Genomic DNA, 17730 nt, shown 5'->3' with positions numbered 1-17730 from the left:
ATGATCCGGCTTTTTCAGTATCACTAGATGCTGAGAAGGCTTTTGATCGTGTAGAATGGAATTTCATGTATCAAGCTATGGAATGGTTTGGTATTGGATCCGGATTTATACAAATGATTCAAGCACTGTATAGCTCCCCAACTGCTCGTTTATACATAAATAATAATTTTTCAGATGCTTTTAAATTGCAGAGGGGAGTTAGACAGGGTTGTCCATTATCTCCTTTGCTCTTTGATATAGTTCTTGAACCCTTGTTGTTAGCTATTCAACAGGCAAAGGACATAGAGGGTATTCCATGTGCTGGAGTGGAATATAAAGTATCCGCTTATGCAGATGATATATTGCTTCATTTGAGGAATCCGGAAACAACAATTCCATGTCTACTGGAGATAATAGATACATTTGGAAAATTCTCAGGATACAAAATAAATTGGAATAAATCAGAAATTTTACCTTTAAATGTGCATTGTACAAAAGGTATACTTGATTCTTTCCCTTTTATTTGGAAAGAGGATGGTATAAAATACTTAGGTATTTGGTTGAATAAAACACTTGAAGAGACAATGAGAATAAACGAAAAATTTTTATTACAAAAAGTAACAGAGTTATGTGAGCAATGGAATCCTTTACATTTGTCATGGTGGGGAAGAGTTCAAACTGTTAAAATGATGATTTTGCCTGTAGTTTGCTATCAATTGGGAATGATACCAGTGTTTTTTCAGGGGTCTTTTTATAAAAAATTAAATAGTATTCTGGTTAAATTTATTTGGCTGGGTAAAATTGCAAGAGTGGCTCTAGTGTCTTTGCAAAGACCAATTGAGGAGGGTGGGGTAAATTTTCCCAATTTTTATAGGTATCATCAGGCCTATATCATGCGCCAAGGTATGTATTGGGTCCTCCCAGAGCTTTTGGAACAATTACCAGAGTGGTTAAGGGTGGAGAGATCACTTATTTTTCCACTTAGGCTTGATCTTCTGCTTGGTATAAAAGTGCCTAGAATACGTAAAGACAATAGAGTATTAATGGATACTTGGAAAACATTAAGATTTGTAGATAAATTAACTAGTGATTCTATTTTAAAATCGAAACAGCAGACTATTTGGGTAAACTCCAAGATACAAATAGGCGGGTCTAAGATTGTCTGGAAGGATTGGATTAAAGCAGGTATAAGATCCTTAACGGAAGTAATTGATAATGGTAAGCTGCTTGATTTTTCACAATTGCAACATAAATATGGTCTGAATAAAAAACAAAGTTATAAGTGGTTGCAATTGAAGCAGGCTATTCAGGTGGGGTTCCCTGAATGGAAATCTTTAAATGATCATTACAGCTTAGAATTCTTATGTTTCCAGGCAGATTTTCTGGGACACCAGGCCGCAAAGTGGTATAAAATGATATCTAATTATTTGAATAAGAAACCAAAAAATGGATTAAGAGATATTTGGAGCATTGAGATTAAGCATCAAATTAATGCATCTCAATGGCCACGTATTTGGTCTTGGAGAATTAAAGGTACGATGTCGGCATCTATTAGGCAAACATGGTTCTTTTTGTTGCATAGAGCATTCTGGACCCCTACTAGATTACAAAAATTAGATTGCTCTAAGTCTAATAGATGCTGGCATTGTAAAATTGAAATTGGAACTTTAGACCATCTTTTATTTTATTGTCCATGTATTCAGGCATTTTGGATATCAATATGGGATCAAGTTAATATATTGATGGAAAATCATGTAGCATTATCCTACGACACAGTGATTTTTGGAATGTGTATGAGGGCCAAAAGTCAAATATCTGCAGCAAACAACAAATTATTGATGATTCTTACTGGAGTGGGAATTCAACAAATAACGACTAATTGGAAAGACTGTTCTAGATTGAATTGTAGTTTTTGGTGGAACTCAGTTTGTCATTTATATAAGATGGAAAGATTTCTTGCCGTACAGAGGGGATATTTTAAAAGGTTTAAGGAGGTGTGGAGGCCATTAATTGAATATTGTAATGATTAAGGGTTATTCTTTTTCCTTAGGGGATAATTTGTAAAAATGGGGGGGAGGGAGAGTCTAAATATGTATATGTTTGGATAAAATATTTTGTTGATAGGGGAGGGGATGGGAGGTGGGTGGAGGGAATTAAAACATGTGTAATAATATTGCTTAAGAATGTCAAGTGAGTGATGTGAATTACTTGTAATAATATTGTACACTTGTTGAAAGAAATAAAAAGGAATAAAGATGAAAAAAAAAAAAAAAAAAAAAAAAAATGTTTATTTTTGTAGCTTTCTCATCGGTCTCATGATAGAAAATGGGGACAAATCCAAAAGTGGATGGTAGGCCAAGAACTTGTTGTGTGCCTATAATTAGTCATATGAAAAACTAACCTGCACTGGTGGATATAACAGTTTTATAGTGTAATGATTATCATAAATAATCTTTTTGTAGTTTGTTTGCTAGAATGTTAAACTCTACATTGCATGCACTTTTTCTGCCAGTGAAAATAATCTATTTCAAAGATATTGTTTTTGTTATGGGATCTTTTTGCACATGCATGCACATGCACAAGCACTGCATGCTTGTACAAAATAACATAGTTTATTTTCTCTTATGATTTTCCCTCTGTATCCTTTAATATAACTGTAAATCTTTGTGGAAAAGTGCTTAAACATCCAAAGGCAAATCAGAAGTCCTATAATTATATATGCTAGGCCAGACACAGAAAGAGCATTTATTAAATTTAAGCTTTAAAAAAACTAATTTAAATTAATCTCTATTGCTATTGGTTGAATAGTCCAAAAATTACTTGTAACTGGAAGGTTGTTTTTCCACTTAATTGTAAATTGAAGGCTTGTGTTCAAAATAAACATTGTACTAGAGGTCTGCATGGGAATGGGGATCATGGGAATCCCACGGGGGTCCTGCGGGACTCCCCTCTAGAACACGGGACTCCCACGGGGACCCCCCTCTAGCCAACGGGACTCCCACGGGATGGAAGGCTTTGGAAGCAGGGTTCATCCATATAATATAATGGACATGTCAGCCTTAGTAAAAGAGGGGGGTTTATAAGTTAATTACCTGAACATAAAACAAAAAAAGGTTCCACCAAAAGAGATTCCACAAGGAAAACAGCAGCGCAAACACAAAAGAAACTATGGAATTGATGATCCTCTCAGAAGTAATTGCTGCTTTTTATGGGGACGGGCGGGGATGGAGGTAATTCCTTGCTGGGATGGGTGGGGACGGAGAGGATCCTGACGGGGACAGGTGCGGATGGAGAGGGGACGGGTGGGGATGGAGATGGGTGGGATTTCTGTCCCCGTGCAACTCTCTACATTGCACCTCAAATACCTACATGATTGTGAGGACAAAGTATTTACACGCAGAGCTAGCATAGTGCTGGTTTGAAGGTTAGTACTTCTTGTGTTGGTTTATTATCTTACTTGAGCAGAATATATACTGATAAAATTGCTGTTGAAGTTGATAGAAGTTGATGGTGAGGAAAATTCAACTAATCCAGCCAAGGATCATAGGCAAATAAATCATAAAACACAAAATAAAATTATAAACAATATCACAAAATAATCAGTCATCACCTGGAATCTGATACCCACCCAATAAAAAAAACTACACAGTATTGTGGTGATTGTACCTGTCCTCAAAAGGATTTATAGAATGAAAAGGTTAATTTCTCAAATGCCACTTGCTGCTAGTTTTACAGTAGCTAGGTTTTAGAAATCTAAGGGCTCCTTTTACGAAGCCACGTTAGCGGTTTTAGCGCATGCAGCTTTTTAGCATGCGCTAAACCCGCGCTACGTGGCTAGAACTAGCGCCAGCTCAATGCTGGCGTTAGCGTCTAACGTGGCCGGCAGTTTAGCGCGTGCTATTACGCGCGTTAAACTGCTAACGCAGCTTCGTAAAAGGAGCCCTAAGATTGTCATACATATTTACAAAATAATACAATATTATCATAAATCTCAGGACAAGCAGGCAGGATATTCTCACATGTAGGTGATGTCATCCGTGGAGCCTGGTATGGACAGCATTAAAGCTGCAGGTTGAGAACGTTAAATTCAGCAAAAGTGGATACATGGACTGAGTTTTTGCCAATTTGTACTGTGGATGTGGTTCCCTCTCCCATCACACTTTAAATGTTTTTTGTTTATTAAAAATTTTCTATACCGTATAAAAAAGGATCCAAGTGGTGTACAATATATGATACACATTCATCAAGAAAGGAACTCCATTTAAAAATAGAATAGAAAAGAGTAAAAGCAAAAGTTAAATAATTTTTTTTTCTAAAATACTAAGCAATCAACATCTCCATAATAATAATTCTAATAGCACGTCTAATAAAAACAATCAAATCCTTCCACCATTGCTAACACAGAATGAAGGATCTCTACTCCATTTCAATCTACAATTGCTAGCACTCACAGCATGATAGCTACGATGTAGATCCAAGAGGTAGATGCTTTCCCACTTTCTGCACCAGTGTCAGCCATCATTGAAGCTTCTAGAAAACCTTCCACACAATGCTGTTATTGCTTTAAGTGGGCTCGTTTCACAGTCTGGTGAAATACAAATTCGTTAGAGCCAATCACTTGTCCTCTCTCATTGGTTCTGGACTACTTCCTACACCTCTCTGATTCTGGTCTCAAAACTACTTCAGTCAGAGTTCATTTCAGTGCTATTATAGCATTTTATACCTTTCTGGATAAGAAACCTTTATCAGCACATCCTTTAGTTTCCAGATTCATGAAAGGTCTTTTTCATACCAAACTGCCAATCATGCCTCCTCCAGTTGCTTGGGATCTTGTGTACTTTTCACCCTGATGAAACCTTCCTTTGAACCACTTGCGTCTTCATCTCTCAAACATCTCTTTTGGAAAGTAATATTCTTAGTCTATATCACATCTGCCGGTCAAATCAGTGAACTTCAAGCAGTTGTATTAGATCCACCCTATATAATATTCTACTGTGATAGGGTGGTTCTTTGTCTCATCCAAATTTTCTCCCAAAGGTCATCTCAGACTTTCATCTGAACCAGTCTGTAGTTCTCCCTGTCTTCACCACTCTCTCACCCTGGTGAAGCTGCACTCCACACATTGGACTATAAAAGTGCTCTTGCTTATTACTTAGATCGGACCAAGCCTTATAGAACTTCTACTCGATCGTTTTTGTCCTTCGATCCTAATAGACTTGGAGTCCCTGTCACTAAGAGAACTATCTCCACATGGCTAGCTGACTGTATCACCTTTTACTATGCTCACACTGGGCTGACATTGAAGTGTAGTGTCACTGCACAGAAAATAAGAGCAATAGCAACTTCAGTAGCCCATCTATGTGCTACTCCCATTGAGGACATATGTAAAGCAGCCACTAGATTCACAATTCATACCTTCATATCCCATTACGGTTTGGAGAATCATTCTAGACGGGATAGTCGGTTCAGCCAAGCAGTTCTAAAAAATTATTCTCTGTTTAGATGGCAACTACCCTCCAACTCTTTAGGTTTCAGCTAGGGAATCCCACATGTGAGAATATGCTGCCTGCTTGTCCTGGGATAAATCACAGTTACCTGTAACAGATGTTATCAAAGAACAGCAGCAGAAATTTTCACAACCCTCCCACCTTCCCCTAGTTGGCTTCTTAGTTTTTACTGAACAGATGGCTCTGCGAGCTGACATTGAATGGGAAGGCACCGGTGCGTGATTGATATAGACAGTCTCAAGCTCTTTAAAAGATTTAAAGTGACACTACGCTTTTTAAAATGTATTTCGATTTCTATCCCATCCTCCTCAGCATGGGTTACAATAGGACATTCATAGAACCGAAAGGCTTTTGCGTTATATAAATAAAAATTTGTTGTGTTATTCACAGTGAAATTTTAGGACATGACTGGTTACAAACAAGGAGCTTTATAGAAGTAAGCTTAAAGTAGTATGTCTGCTGATGGTAGATTTAGCAGAAGAGGAAGGTATTCACCGCTCTTCGGAAGGTCATCAGTGATTCCAGTGACCTTGTCTGTGCGGGTAACTGGTTCCATAGCCAAAGGATAAAATGGCTATGGGAGCATTTGCATGCAGTTTCCATATGTAGAGATCTTCCTGGGGGAATGCTGAGTTGTCTCTCAGTTTCAGAGCGGTTGGGGGTATACCGGTGCAGCTTGAATGCTATGTAGGAGGGGGTTTTGTGCTAGAATCTTTTGTGAACCATTACAAGGGCCTTGAAGGTGCATTGTTTAGAAACATGACAGCAGATAAAGGCCAAATGTCCCATCTAGTCTGCCCATCTGCAGTAACCATTGTCTCTTTTTCTCTCTGAAAGATCCCTTGTGCCTATCCTAGGCCCTCTTGAATTCAGACACAGTCTCTGTTTCCACCACCTCTTCTGGGAGACTGTTCCATGCATCTACCGTCATTTCTGTAAAAAAGTATTTCCTCAGATTACTCCGGAGCCTATCACCTCTTAACTTCATGCTATGCCCTCTCATTGCAGAATTTCTTTTCAAATGAAAGAGACTCGACTCGTGAACATTTATATTAAGTAGGTATTTAAACGACTATCATATTCCTCTCTCCCGCCTTTCCTCCAAAGTATACAGGTTGAGATCTTTAAGTCTGTCCCCATATGCCTTATCACGAAGACCACACACCATTTTAGTAGCCTTTCTCTGGACCGACTCCATCCTTTTTATATCTTTTTGAAGGTACACAATATTCTAAATGAGGTCTCACCAGAGTCTTATCCAGAGGCATCAATACCTCCTTTTTTCCTACTGGCCATATCTCTCCCTATGCAATCTTGCATATTTCTAGCTTTCACCGTCACTATTTGTTGACAGATAGCAAGTGGGCTGCATGAAGCGCTGGTGTGATGGGGTTGCGGAAGTTGAGGTTGTATAGGAGGCGGATTGCTGAATTCTGAACTCGCTGGATGCGTTTTTGGTTCTTAGTGGTTATACCATTTTTCCACTGTCCGTTCCAGGCTCTGTGGATGACATCATCCACATGTGAGAATATCTGTCTGTTGTCCCTGGATGACACCTATTACAGGTAAGTAACTTGCTTTATTGTAATCCTCTAATATTATTTTACTAATTTTTACCATTATAACTTAGGTCTCCTTTTGTTTTCTGTTCTCTCCCCTCCACTCACTCATTTTAACTGTGAATCGCTTAGGTATGTTGTTGATTTAGCAGTTTATGAAAAATACAAAAAATACGTATTTATAAATCCGTTCCAGCACCTGGAATATACAGTATATTTCTATTCAAGGATACTTTAATAAAACTGAAATGTGTTTTCTTTTTTCGGCTTTGTTTTAAGTTATATCTGTTAGGGTGTTCTGTAATCTACTTACCAATACTTTCTGTACTGAGGCATGCATGCATGCATGAATGAATAAGAAGTTTGCATGATATATACACTTTCCACTGACCAAAAATCAAAATCAGTGTACTTTAAAGTTTTTAATCCTGGTTTGAGGCATGGTGTGGTTTGAGTCAAGCTATAAATATCAATTGGGCAACTGTAAGTTTGTGATCATGACTTTCATTTTTTGTTTGCTGTTGAAGCTTGAAAATGTTGGCTAAAACAACAAAATGGGACTCATATGGTTTGTAAATACTGAATGTTAGCATGTTCCTAGTCTAGTGTCCTGTAACTTTTGCTCTTTATTCTTGTATGAATACAAAGCAAATACAGTGTTACCTTGGTTTATGAGTGCACCGGTTTGCGAGTGTTTTGCAAGACAAGCAAAACATTTGCAAAATCGGCACCTCGGAAACCAAGCGTGCCTCGATTTTACGAGCGCCCCCCCGCGACCGGCACCCCCTGCTCGCGTCGTACCCCCCCCCTGCAATCCAGCATCCCACAGGCACCCACCCACCCACCCAATCACATTCCTTACCCCTATTTGGCACCGGCACCAATGCACAGGACATGCGGGTGCCGGTGCCCGAAGATCTGCCTTCTTCTTTTTGCTGGGCCTTGAGCATCTGCGCATGCTCAAGGCCTTCGGGTTCCCATTCTCTCCGAGATTCAGCATGGATTGGTGCCGGTGCCAAATGGGGATAAGGAATGTGATCGGGTGGGTGGGTGCCTGGGAATTACGGCAAGGGGGTGCGACGCGAGCGGTGAGGTGCCGGATCGCAGGGGGGGGCGCCATGAGTGGGGGAATGGTGGATCACGCAGGGGGGGCAACACGAGCAGGGTGATGGCAGATCACGCGGGGGGCCTTCATGAGCAGGGGGAGCAATGCTGGTTCTTGGGGGGGGTAGAGCAGCGCTGCTGGCCTCGGGGGGTGGGGTGGGTGGGAACGAATCAAGCGAGTTTCCCTTAGTTCCTATGGGAAAACTCGCTTTGATATACGAGTACTTTGGTTTACGAGCATGCTTCTGGAACGAATTATGCTCGTAAACCAAGGTTCCACTGTACACATATTCTCTGAAACCAATTACCCAAGTCACATTGCTGCACTTGGTTTCTGATAGATTTTTGCAGATATTTTTAGAAAAGGTAACTCTCTCTCATTGTATATAGCACGTTCTACTTTAATTGCCCTTAAGTTACCATATATTCAGATTTGTCTGCTGAGCCTCTCAAATGAATGACTTTTCCTCTCATTTGTAACTATATACAGTAGTTTAGAATAAATTAAAAATAAAATTCCTCAAGATTTTTCTCGTACTTAAATTCCATGCTACTTAACTTAGGGCTCTTACGAAGGCGCATTAGGGCCTTAACGTGTGGAATAGCGCACTCTAGCCGCTACCGCCTCCTCTTGAGCAGGCGGTAGTTTTTCGGCTAGCGCGCGCTAATCCGCGTGCGCTAAAAATGCTAGTGCACCTTCATAAAAGGAGCCCTTAGTCTGGTGTGAAACAGACAGCAATGTTTTTTCACACCAGACTAAGCTAAGTATCATGTGGTTATCCCAGGACAAGCAGGCAGCATATTCTTAACGTATGGGTGACGTCGCCGACGGAGCCCCGGTACGGACCTTTTTAACTAGAAAGTTCTAGTTGGCCGCACCGCGCATGCGCGAGTGCCTTCCCGCCCGACGGAGGAGTGCGTGGTCTCCAGTTTCTTCGTTTCCGCGGAGCGAAGAAGACGCATGTGGTTTCAACGGCTGTTGAAAACTCCTTTTTTTTGCCTTCCCGCTCGCGTTATTTCTAATTATTTCTATTTTTTTCCTTCGGGTTTGTTGTTTTCTTTCTAATCCAAAAAAAAAAAAAAAAAAAAAAAAACTTTCTTTTTTCCTTTATTTTTCAGCAGGCCCCGGCGGGGCCTGTTGCCATCATACAAGCCTCCGGCTTTGATTTCGCTGAGGCCGTATTTCCCTTCATGCCCCCTCAGCCGGGTTTTAAGAAGTGCCAGCGGTGTGCACGCCCGATTTCCCTTTCGGACCCGCACAATTGGTGCCTACAGTGCTTGGGTCCGGAACATCGGGCTGACACCTGCACCCGCTGCGCGACTCTTAAAAAACGCACCCTTAAAAACAGACAAATACAGCAGAATCTCCTCTTCGGCACCGCTTCTGCTATGGACCCGACCCCGGCGTCAACGGCACCGCCGAAATCGGCACCGTCGACATCAACACCTCCTGACCTTTCTACGGGGTCGATGGCGCCAGGTAAGCCGGCTAAGAAGCCTCCCACTTCCCTCGAGCGCCCTCCAGCTACAACGGTGACACCAGTCCTTCCGGTGTCCCGCAAATCCCGAAAGCGCTCCGCTCCGATATCGGTGAGTGCCTCTTCATCGGCCTCCTCATCACCGGAGCGTAGAGCAGCACCGATGGTACCGAAGAAAAGTAAAACGGTACCGGTGCCCCCATTGGAGGACCGTATCTCGGCCATCCTCCAAACTAAATTACACGAACAGCTCCAGCACCAACTTAAGGAACTGCTTCCAACTCTGCTGGCACCGCTTCTTCCGGTACCGGTCCGGCCCGAGCCCCGCACCACTACGCCAGTGGCCACCCCCTCGGTACCGATGAATACTTCGATGCCGGTCTTATCGGCACAGCCTACGCTCCAAACCTGCGCGGCTGAGGACCCATCCCGACCCCAGGATCGACTCCGATCGTCTCGGGACCGGGATCGGCACCACTCCTCCAGGGATGGAGATCGGCACCGGTCTTCATCCCCCGGCACCGTATCCATGAGATCTGGTAAATCCCTGTCTAAGACCCGTCATGCGGAACCGGCTGTCAGAGACCCTGACCTATGGGAGCAATCCCCTCTCGGTACCGAGGAGGATGCCTCTTCCACTGATGAGGAACCCTCTATGGCTGAATCCACCGCCAAACCAGAGCAGTCCTCATTTACAAAATTCCTTAGGGAGATGTCTGGGGCTCTTTCCATTCCACTTGAGTCCGACTCCAAGAAGTCCCAGGCCTTTTTAGAAGCCTTGGACTTCGACCAACCTCCCAAGGAATTTCTCAAACTCCCCGTCCATGATATTCTGCGGGAGACGTTTTATAAAAACTTGGAGAACCCCCTTACTGTTCCAGGTGCCCCTAAGAAACTGGACAGTTTATACAGGGTCATCCCTATCCCGGGATTTGATAAACCCCAGTTGCCACATGAGAGCCTCCTAGTAGAATCCACTCTCAAGAAATCTCATGGTTCCAGTGTCTATGCCTCCACCCCTCCTGGCAGAGAGGGTAAAACAATGGATAAATTTGGAAAGCGCCTATACCAGAATGCCATGCTGGCTAGCAGAGCCAACAATTATTCATTTCATTTTTCTTTTTATATGAAATATCTGGTACAACAACTTTCTGCTCTGCAAAAGTACATCCCTGAACGCAAGGTCCCTCTGTTTCAACAACAAATTTCCACCCTCCTTCAGCTCAGGAAGTTCATGGTACGCTCAATCTATGACTCCTTCGAGCTCTCCTCCCGTGCCTCTGCTCTGGCAATTGCTATGCGACGCCTTGCCTGGCTGAGAGTATCTGACCTGGATGTCAACCACCAAGACCGCCTTGCCAACGCGCCCTGTCTTGGTGATGAACTTTTTGGGGAGTCTCTAGATACCACCACACAAAAACTTTCGGCTCACGAGACCAGATGGGACACCCTCATTAAGCCTAAAAAGAAGACTCCGCCGACACGACCATACAGACCTCAGTCTTCTTACCAACGTCGTTTTTCTGCTAGGCCGCTGAATCCTCCTCAACAGCAATCTCGTCGGCCTCGCCAACAACAGCAACAACACTCTCAGGCTCGCTCGCAATCTCACCAGACAGCTAAGCCTCTCCCTCAAACTAAGCCTCCTCAGCCCTTTTGACTCTTTTCTCCAGGGCATAGCCAGTCTCCAACCCTCGCTGCCTCTGCCTCAACCTATCGGGGGCCGCCTCACCATCTTTCTACGACGTTGGGAGGCCATCACATCAGACCTGTGGGTTCTAAACATCATCCGTCACGGATACTCACTAAGATTTCAGACTCTTCCTCCAGACCATCCTCCCGTAGAGTCTGCTTCTCACTCCTCCCAAACTCCTCTCCTCCTCAGGGAGGTCCAATCCCTCCTCCTTCTCAATGCCATCGAAGAAGTTCCACCAGACCAAAGAGGTCAGGGATTTTACTCCCGCTACTTCTTGGTACCCAAGAAAACAGGAGATCTTCGTCCTATCCTCGACCTCAGGAACCTCAACAAGTGTTTGGTCAAGGAAAAGTTCAGAATGCTCTCACTTGCCACACTTTATCCTCTTCTGTCTCAACACGACTGGCTATGTTCCCTGGACCTCAAGGAGGCCTACACTCACATCCCAATCCATCAGGCTTCACGTCGCTACCTCCGATTCCAGATACTCAATCACCACTATCAGTACAAGGTGCTTCCCTTTGGTCTCGCATCTTCGCCCAGGGTGTTCACCAAGTGCCTGATTGTGGTAGCGGCCTGCCTCAGGTCCCACAACCTTCAAGTGTTCCCCTACTTGGACGATTGGTTGGTGAAAGCAACGACCGCTCCACTTGTGCTGCAATCCACTCACCACACCATCTCTTTCCTCCATCTCTTGGGGTTCGAGGTCAATTATCCCAAGTCGCATCTGCTTCCCACGCAGCGCCTTCAGTTCATCGGAGCACTTCTCGATACCAACTCCATGAGAGCGTTCCTTCCTGCCGACCGGCACCGGACACTGCTTCACCTCTGTCGACAGGTGATCATCCAACCTTCCATCCCTGCTCGCCAAATGATGATTCTTCTGGGTCACATGGCCTCGACAGTCCATGTGGTTCCTCTGGCGCGACTCCATTTGAGGATACCGCAATGGACCCTCGCCAACCAATGGTCGCAGACCAGGGATCCTCTTTCTCATCCCATCTCTGTGCAATCATCTCTTCAGCACTCTCTTCAATGGTGGTTGAACTCCTCAAATCTTTCCAGGGGCCTCCTTCTTCATCCGCCCCCTCATTCCATGATCATCACCACAGATGCCTCCCCCTATGCATGGGGAGCTCACATAGGGGACTTACGCTCCCAGGGACTCTGGACCCCTCAGGAGCGTCAATATCACATCAATTTCCTGGAACTCAGAGCCATGTTTTATGCTCTCAAGGCCTTCCAGCACCTTCTCTATCCTCAGGTTCTTCTCCTGTGCACGGACAACCAAGTCGCCATGTACTACATCAACAAGCAAGGCGGCACCGGATCTCGTCTCCTTTGTCAGGAGGCCCTCCGAATTTGGACCTGGGCCACAGCCCACAATCTTTTTCTCAAAGCAGTCTATATCCAGGGCGAACAGAACTCCCTGGCCGACCAGCTCAGCCGCATCCTTCAACCTCACGAGTGGACCCTGGATCCTCCCACTCTCCACTCCATCTTTGCTCGATGGGGCACTCCACAGGTGGACCTCTTTGCAGCTCCTCACAACCATCAGCTGCCCCAGTTCTGCTCCAGACTCTACTCTCCTCATCGTCTGGCACCGGATGCATTCTTACTCGACTGGACGGATCGGTTCCTCTATGCCTTCCCTCCACTTCCTCTGATGTTGCGGACCCTGTTCAAGCTCCGCAAGGACAGGGCCACCATGATTCTCATCGCCCCTCGGTGGCCCAGACAACATTGGTTCTCCCTCCTGCTTCAGCTCAGTTCCAGGGATCCCATTCCTCTACCTGTGTTTCCTACTCTTCTTACACAGCAACATCAGTCTCTACTACATCCCAATCTGTCTTCGCTCCACCTGACAGCTTGGTTTCTCTCGGGCTGACCTCTCCAGAAAACCTGTCTCAGCCAGTCCGTCGCATTTTGGATGCCTCCAGGAAACCCTCCACACTCCAATGTTACCATCAGAAGTGGACCCGGTTCTCCGCTTGGTGTCTTCTTCATCATCACAATCCCACCTCTCTGGCGGTGGAAACTGTACTGGACTATTTGCTCTCTCTCTCCGACGCTGGCCTCAAGTCGACCTCAATCAGAGTCCACCTCAGTGCCATCACTGCGTTTCATGAGCCTATCCTTGGAAAACCCCTCACGGCTCATCCTCTGGTTTCCCGGTTCATGAGAGGCCTCTTCAATATCAAACCACCTCTTCAGCCTCCCCCAGTCGTCTGGGACCTCAATGTGGTTTTGTCAGCCCTCATGAAACCTCCTTTTGAGCCTCTGGCTACTACCTCGCTCAAACTTCTCACATGGAAGGTGCTTTTCCTCATTGCCATCACCTCTGCCAGGAGGGTTAGTGAACTACATGCACTGGTCGCCGATCCACCGTTCACTGTTTTTCACCATGACAAGGTGGTTCTGCGTACCCATCCTAAATTCCTTCCTAAGGTGGTTTCAGCCTTTCACCTCAACCAGTCCATCGTGCTGCCTGTTTTCTTCCCTAAACCCCATTCTCATCCTGGGGAACAGGCTCTTCACACGCTGGATTGTAAGCGTGCCCTGGCGTACTACCTTGACCGTACCAGGGCTCACCGCTCCTCTCCTCAGCTTTTTCTGACCTTCGATCCTAATCGTCTGGGTCACCCTGTATCTAAACGAACGCTGTCCAATTGGCTTGCTGCCTGTATTACGTTCTGTTATGCTCGGGCCGGCCTGTCACTGGAAGGACCTGTCACGGCCCACAGGGTCAGAGCTATGGCTGCTTCCGTGGCTTTCCTCCGTTCCACCCCTATTGAGGAAATCTGCAAGGCGGCCACTTGGTCTTCAGTTCACACATTCACTACTCACTACTGTCTGGATGCCTTCTCCAGACGGGATGGACACTTTGGTCAATCTGTGTTACAAAATTTATTTTCCTAATGGCCAACCATCCCTCCTCCCTCTCTGTTAGCTTAGAGGTCACCCATACGTTAAGAATATGCTGCCTGCTTGTCCTGGGATAAAGCACAGTTACTTACCGTAACAGGTGTTATCCAGGGACAGCAGGCAGATATTCTTACGACCCTCCCACCTCCCCGGGTTGGCTTCTTAGCTGGCTTACCTTAACTGGAGACCACGCACTCCTCCGTCGGGCGGGAAGGCACTCGCGCATGCGCGGTGCGGCCAACTAGAACTTTCTAGTTAAAAAGGTCCGTACCGGGGCTCCGTCGGCGACGTCACCCATACGTTAAGAATATCTGCCTGCTGTCCCTGGATAACACCTGTTACGGTAAGTAACTGTGCTTTTATATCATTGTATAGAGATGTGGAAGGCCACTTCAATTCACTTGGACTCTTTGCACCAATTTATTTCTAATTGACTTAAGTCTGCTTTTTATATATTTTCTGATTTTAGCAATCACAAACTATATATGGATACTAAGGTTTAATGGTGAATAGTTTTGGCCCCTTAATATGATAACGAAAACAGTGGCCCCTTTTGAAATAATTAAGATAAGGAGGCTAGCAATCAAATCATTCACAATCTTAAAATGATTCTGTGTATATATATATATGTGTGTACCCTCAGTGTGATTATGAAAGCTAACAGGACATTGGTGATATCAGAGTTCCAGGCTTAAACATATTTAAGCAGGCCCAATTTCTAGCCATGCTTCACACCATCATAGGCGTACATTTTGTGTGTTTGAAATTATATCAGTGCAAAACACGAAAAAATATAATAATTGTGCTTAGTGCAAAATAGTTGCCCTTTGTGGCATTTTTGCAGAGGGGATTAGATCAAAGCTTAGCTCTGAACTCTCTGGAGATCTAGGTGTGGCTCTTCTATGTTTAAGAGCAGAGCCCAAGGAATGTCCCTAGCAGCACATGAATTAAAGCATAGACTTCCTCTCCAGACCATACTTCCAAGATGGAATCTCAACCTGGTCCTCAATACTTTGGTAATTTTGCAGTTTGAGCTGTGGAAAAGTGTTTCCTTGAAGGAACTAACCGTTAATATGATATTTCTGGTCACTCTTTGTTCAGCTAAACATTAAAGAGGAGAGGACTTAGAAATTTGAGGAACACTGAAAGGGAGTGGACAATAAAAGAGTGGTAAGAGAACAGATAAGAAGATCTGGTGGCTGTTATAGGAACAAAATATGATTGATTGAGACAAAGTTTGCAAAGAGATCCAAAGAAAACAATAGAACATTTTAGTGATCAATCATGTATTGTTGGTGATGCCAAGGAGGGTTTGCTCAGTAGAATAATGGGAATAGAAACCAAAGCACCAGGCTAGCAACCAGGGAAGCCTGGTTCAAATTTCACTGCTTCTCCTTTTGATCTTAAACAAGTCACTTAACCTTCCATTGCCTCAGGTACAAAAATTATTTTGAGCCCTCAGGAGACAGGGAAATAGCTAGTGTAGTTGAACGTAAATCATCTTGATCTTCTACTGAACAAGATTTGTGCTAAATTCAAATAAATTTAAAGCACTTTTTTCATGGCTTTCTCTAACCATGCATTTGTATCGGAGGTCTGTTCTTAGAATCGATATCCTTGAAATTTGGTAGATTGGACACATTCCGATTTTAGAAGAAACCTAAGTGCATTCATATCTGTGCATGGAGAGCTCTTGATTCATGTTAGACTATAGCCATTTGGTGAATGAGCAGAAAGTGTTGCTTACCAGCCAAATCGGTATATTTTTGAGGGTCAGTTAATAATACTTCTACCAAAATCATAGAAACTTCAACACATTGAACTCAACTATTTTTCACTTTAATTTGTGGATGTTTAATATGGAGGGTGAGGTAAAAGATTAACATATTCACTATGTGCTTTGCTGTGAGCATATATATTTCCAACTTGTTTAATTGCCGCTTTAAAAAAAAAATAAAGATGGCACTCTTTTCTCTTTTCCCCAGTTTATAAAAAGCAAAAAGGTCCATTACAGGAAAAATAAAACTAAAAACAAAACTATTGCAATTTTCACATGCTTACAGTTTGAATTCTTTAGTATCATCCAGTGGAGCTACTAACTGCATGTTACTATATAATCATATATTTTATTCTTTCTGTAGTAAATAACTTTTGATTTGCTTTTCTCTTAGGAAGATTCAGAGAGGGCCAAATACTCTCATCGGTCCAGTCACCATTCTCATGTGGTTTGTACTGAACTGTTGAATTCTTCATTCAGTCTTTTTATCACTTCCTAATGTCTATTAAATACATTTATTTTTTGGTTTAATTTAGCAGGGACCCAATAATATGAAATCTGCTCGCAGTAATAGCAGTCACAGGGTTAGTATATGCATTTTCGCTTTCCAGAATTGTTTTCAAAATGCTTATAGATGAGATGGGGACTTTTCATATTAAATGATACTTTTTAAAATGTTCTGTTTTAGATAAAGGGTTTATCCCAGGACAAGCAGGCAGGTATTCTCACTAGTGGGTGATGTCATCCGACAGAGCCCCGATACGGACATCTTGCAAGCATGTCTTGCTTGAAGAAACTCAGAAGTTTCGAGATGCCCGCACCGCGCATGCGCCAGTGCCTTCCCGCCCGATGTACCGGGCGCGTCTCCTCAGTTCTTTTCTTTCCGCGGAGCTGAGAAGTTCTCTTCAATTCTGCGCTGACTGAAATTTCAGTATTTTGCCTTCTTTCCCCGCGTTTTATTGTTTTATTTACTTTCTTTGACTTTTATTTCTATTTAAAATAAAAAAAAAAAAAAAAAAAAGTTACAATTATTTCGTCCGGCGGTTCGGCCGGGCCGGCCTCGTGGCTGCGACCTAGCTCCTTCGACCTAGCAACGTCACTTTTCCGGCCTATGTCCCGGCCTATCACCGGTTTTAAAAAGTGCAGCAAGTGCCAGCGTGCGATTTCGTTGACGGACCCACACCGGCGCTGTCTTCAGTGTCTTGGTCCAGAACACGTTCCGAAATCGTGCCGGCCTTGTTCCACGCTCACAGCGCGCTCTTTTAAACGGCGCTGCTTACTTTGGGAGTCCATGTTTAAGATGGAATCTTCTAAGGAGCCATCTGCTTCGACTTCGACAGATGTTTCACCGGTCTGTTCGAAGCCTGCATCTGCGACTCATGCATCGAGCATCGTGAAGCCAGCATCGTTCACACCGGCTTCTGCATCGAGTTCAGCATCGGTTCCTGCTCCCGTCTCCTCGGTTCAGGTACCGCCTTCCACTGTTCCTCCCGTGGTCATAAAAGTGCCCAAAGCTACCAAGCAGAAGCACTCGACCACGAAGGAACGCGATGACCGTGCAGGAGGACCCCCTTTCGGTGCGGATCCCTCCATATCGGCATCGCTTAAATCCCTGCTCGAAGCTCAATTTGTTGAGCTCATGCGGACGATGGGACCGAGGCTTATCGCTAATATTCAGGGCGATACTACGGTCCCGGTCCCGAAG

General features: G+C 44.1%; 1 protein-coding gene across 19 annotated transcripts in view; it reads left to right on the top strand.

Moving 5' to 3' along the window:
- Positions 1–17730, top strand: part of LRRFIP2 (LRR binding FLII interacting protein 2) — a 231529-nt gene that overhangs the window by 38211 nt on the left and 175588 nt on the right. For 14 of the 19 annotated variants that reach the window (XM_033930537.1, XM_033930552.1, XM_033930533.1 and 11 more), the window contains exons 4-6: positions 2279–2329; positions 16420–16473; positions 16562–16609. The exons of 3 other annotated variants lie outside the window; for them this stretch is intronic. In XM_033930537.1, coding sequence (XP_033786428.1) covers positions 2279–2329; positions 16420–16473; positions 16562–16609 — 153 coding nt within the window. The remainder of the gene's footprint in view (positions 1–2278; positions 2330–16419; positions 16474–16561; positions 16610–17730) is intronic. 2 more of the 19 variants (XM_033930538.1, XM_033930541.1) reach the window with 2 other exon arrangements.

The sequence above is a fragment of the Geotrypetes seraphini genome, chromosome 2 (genome assembly GCF_902459505.1).
Source record: "Geotrypetes seraphini chromosome 2, aGeoSer1.1, whole genome shotgun sequence".
NCBI lineage: Eukaryota > Metazoa > Chordata > Amphibia > Gymnophiona > Dermophiidae > Geotrypetes > Geotrypetes seraphini.
Note: the sequence above shows the minus strand (reverse complement) of the source record. Positions and strands in the feature narration are given on the sequence as shown.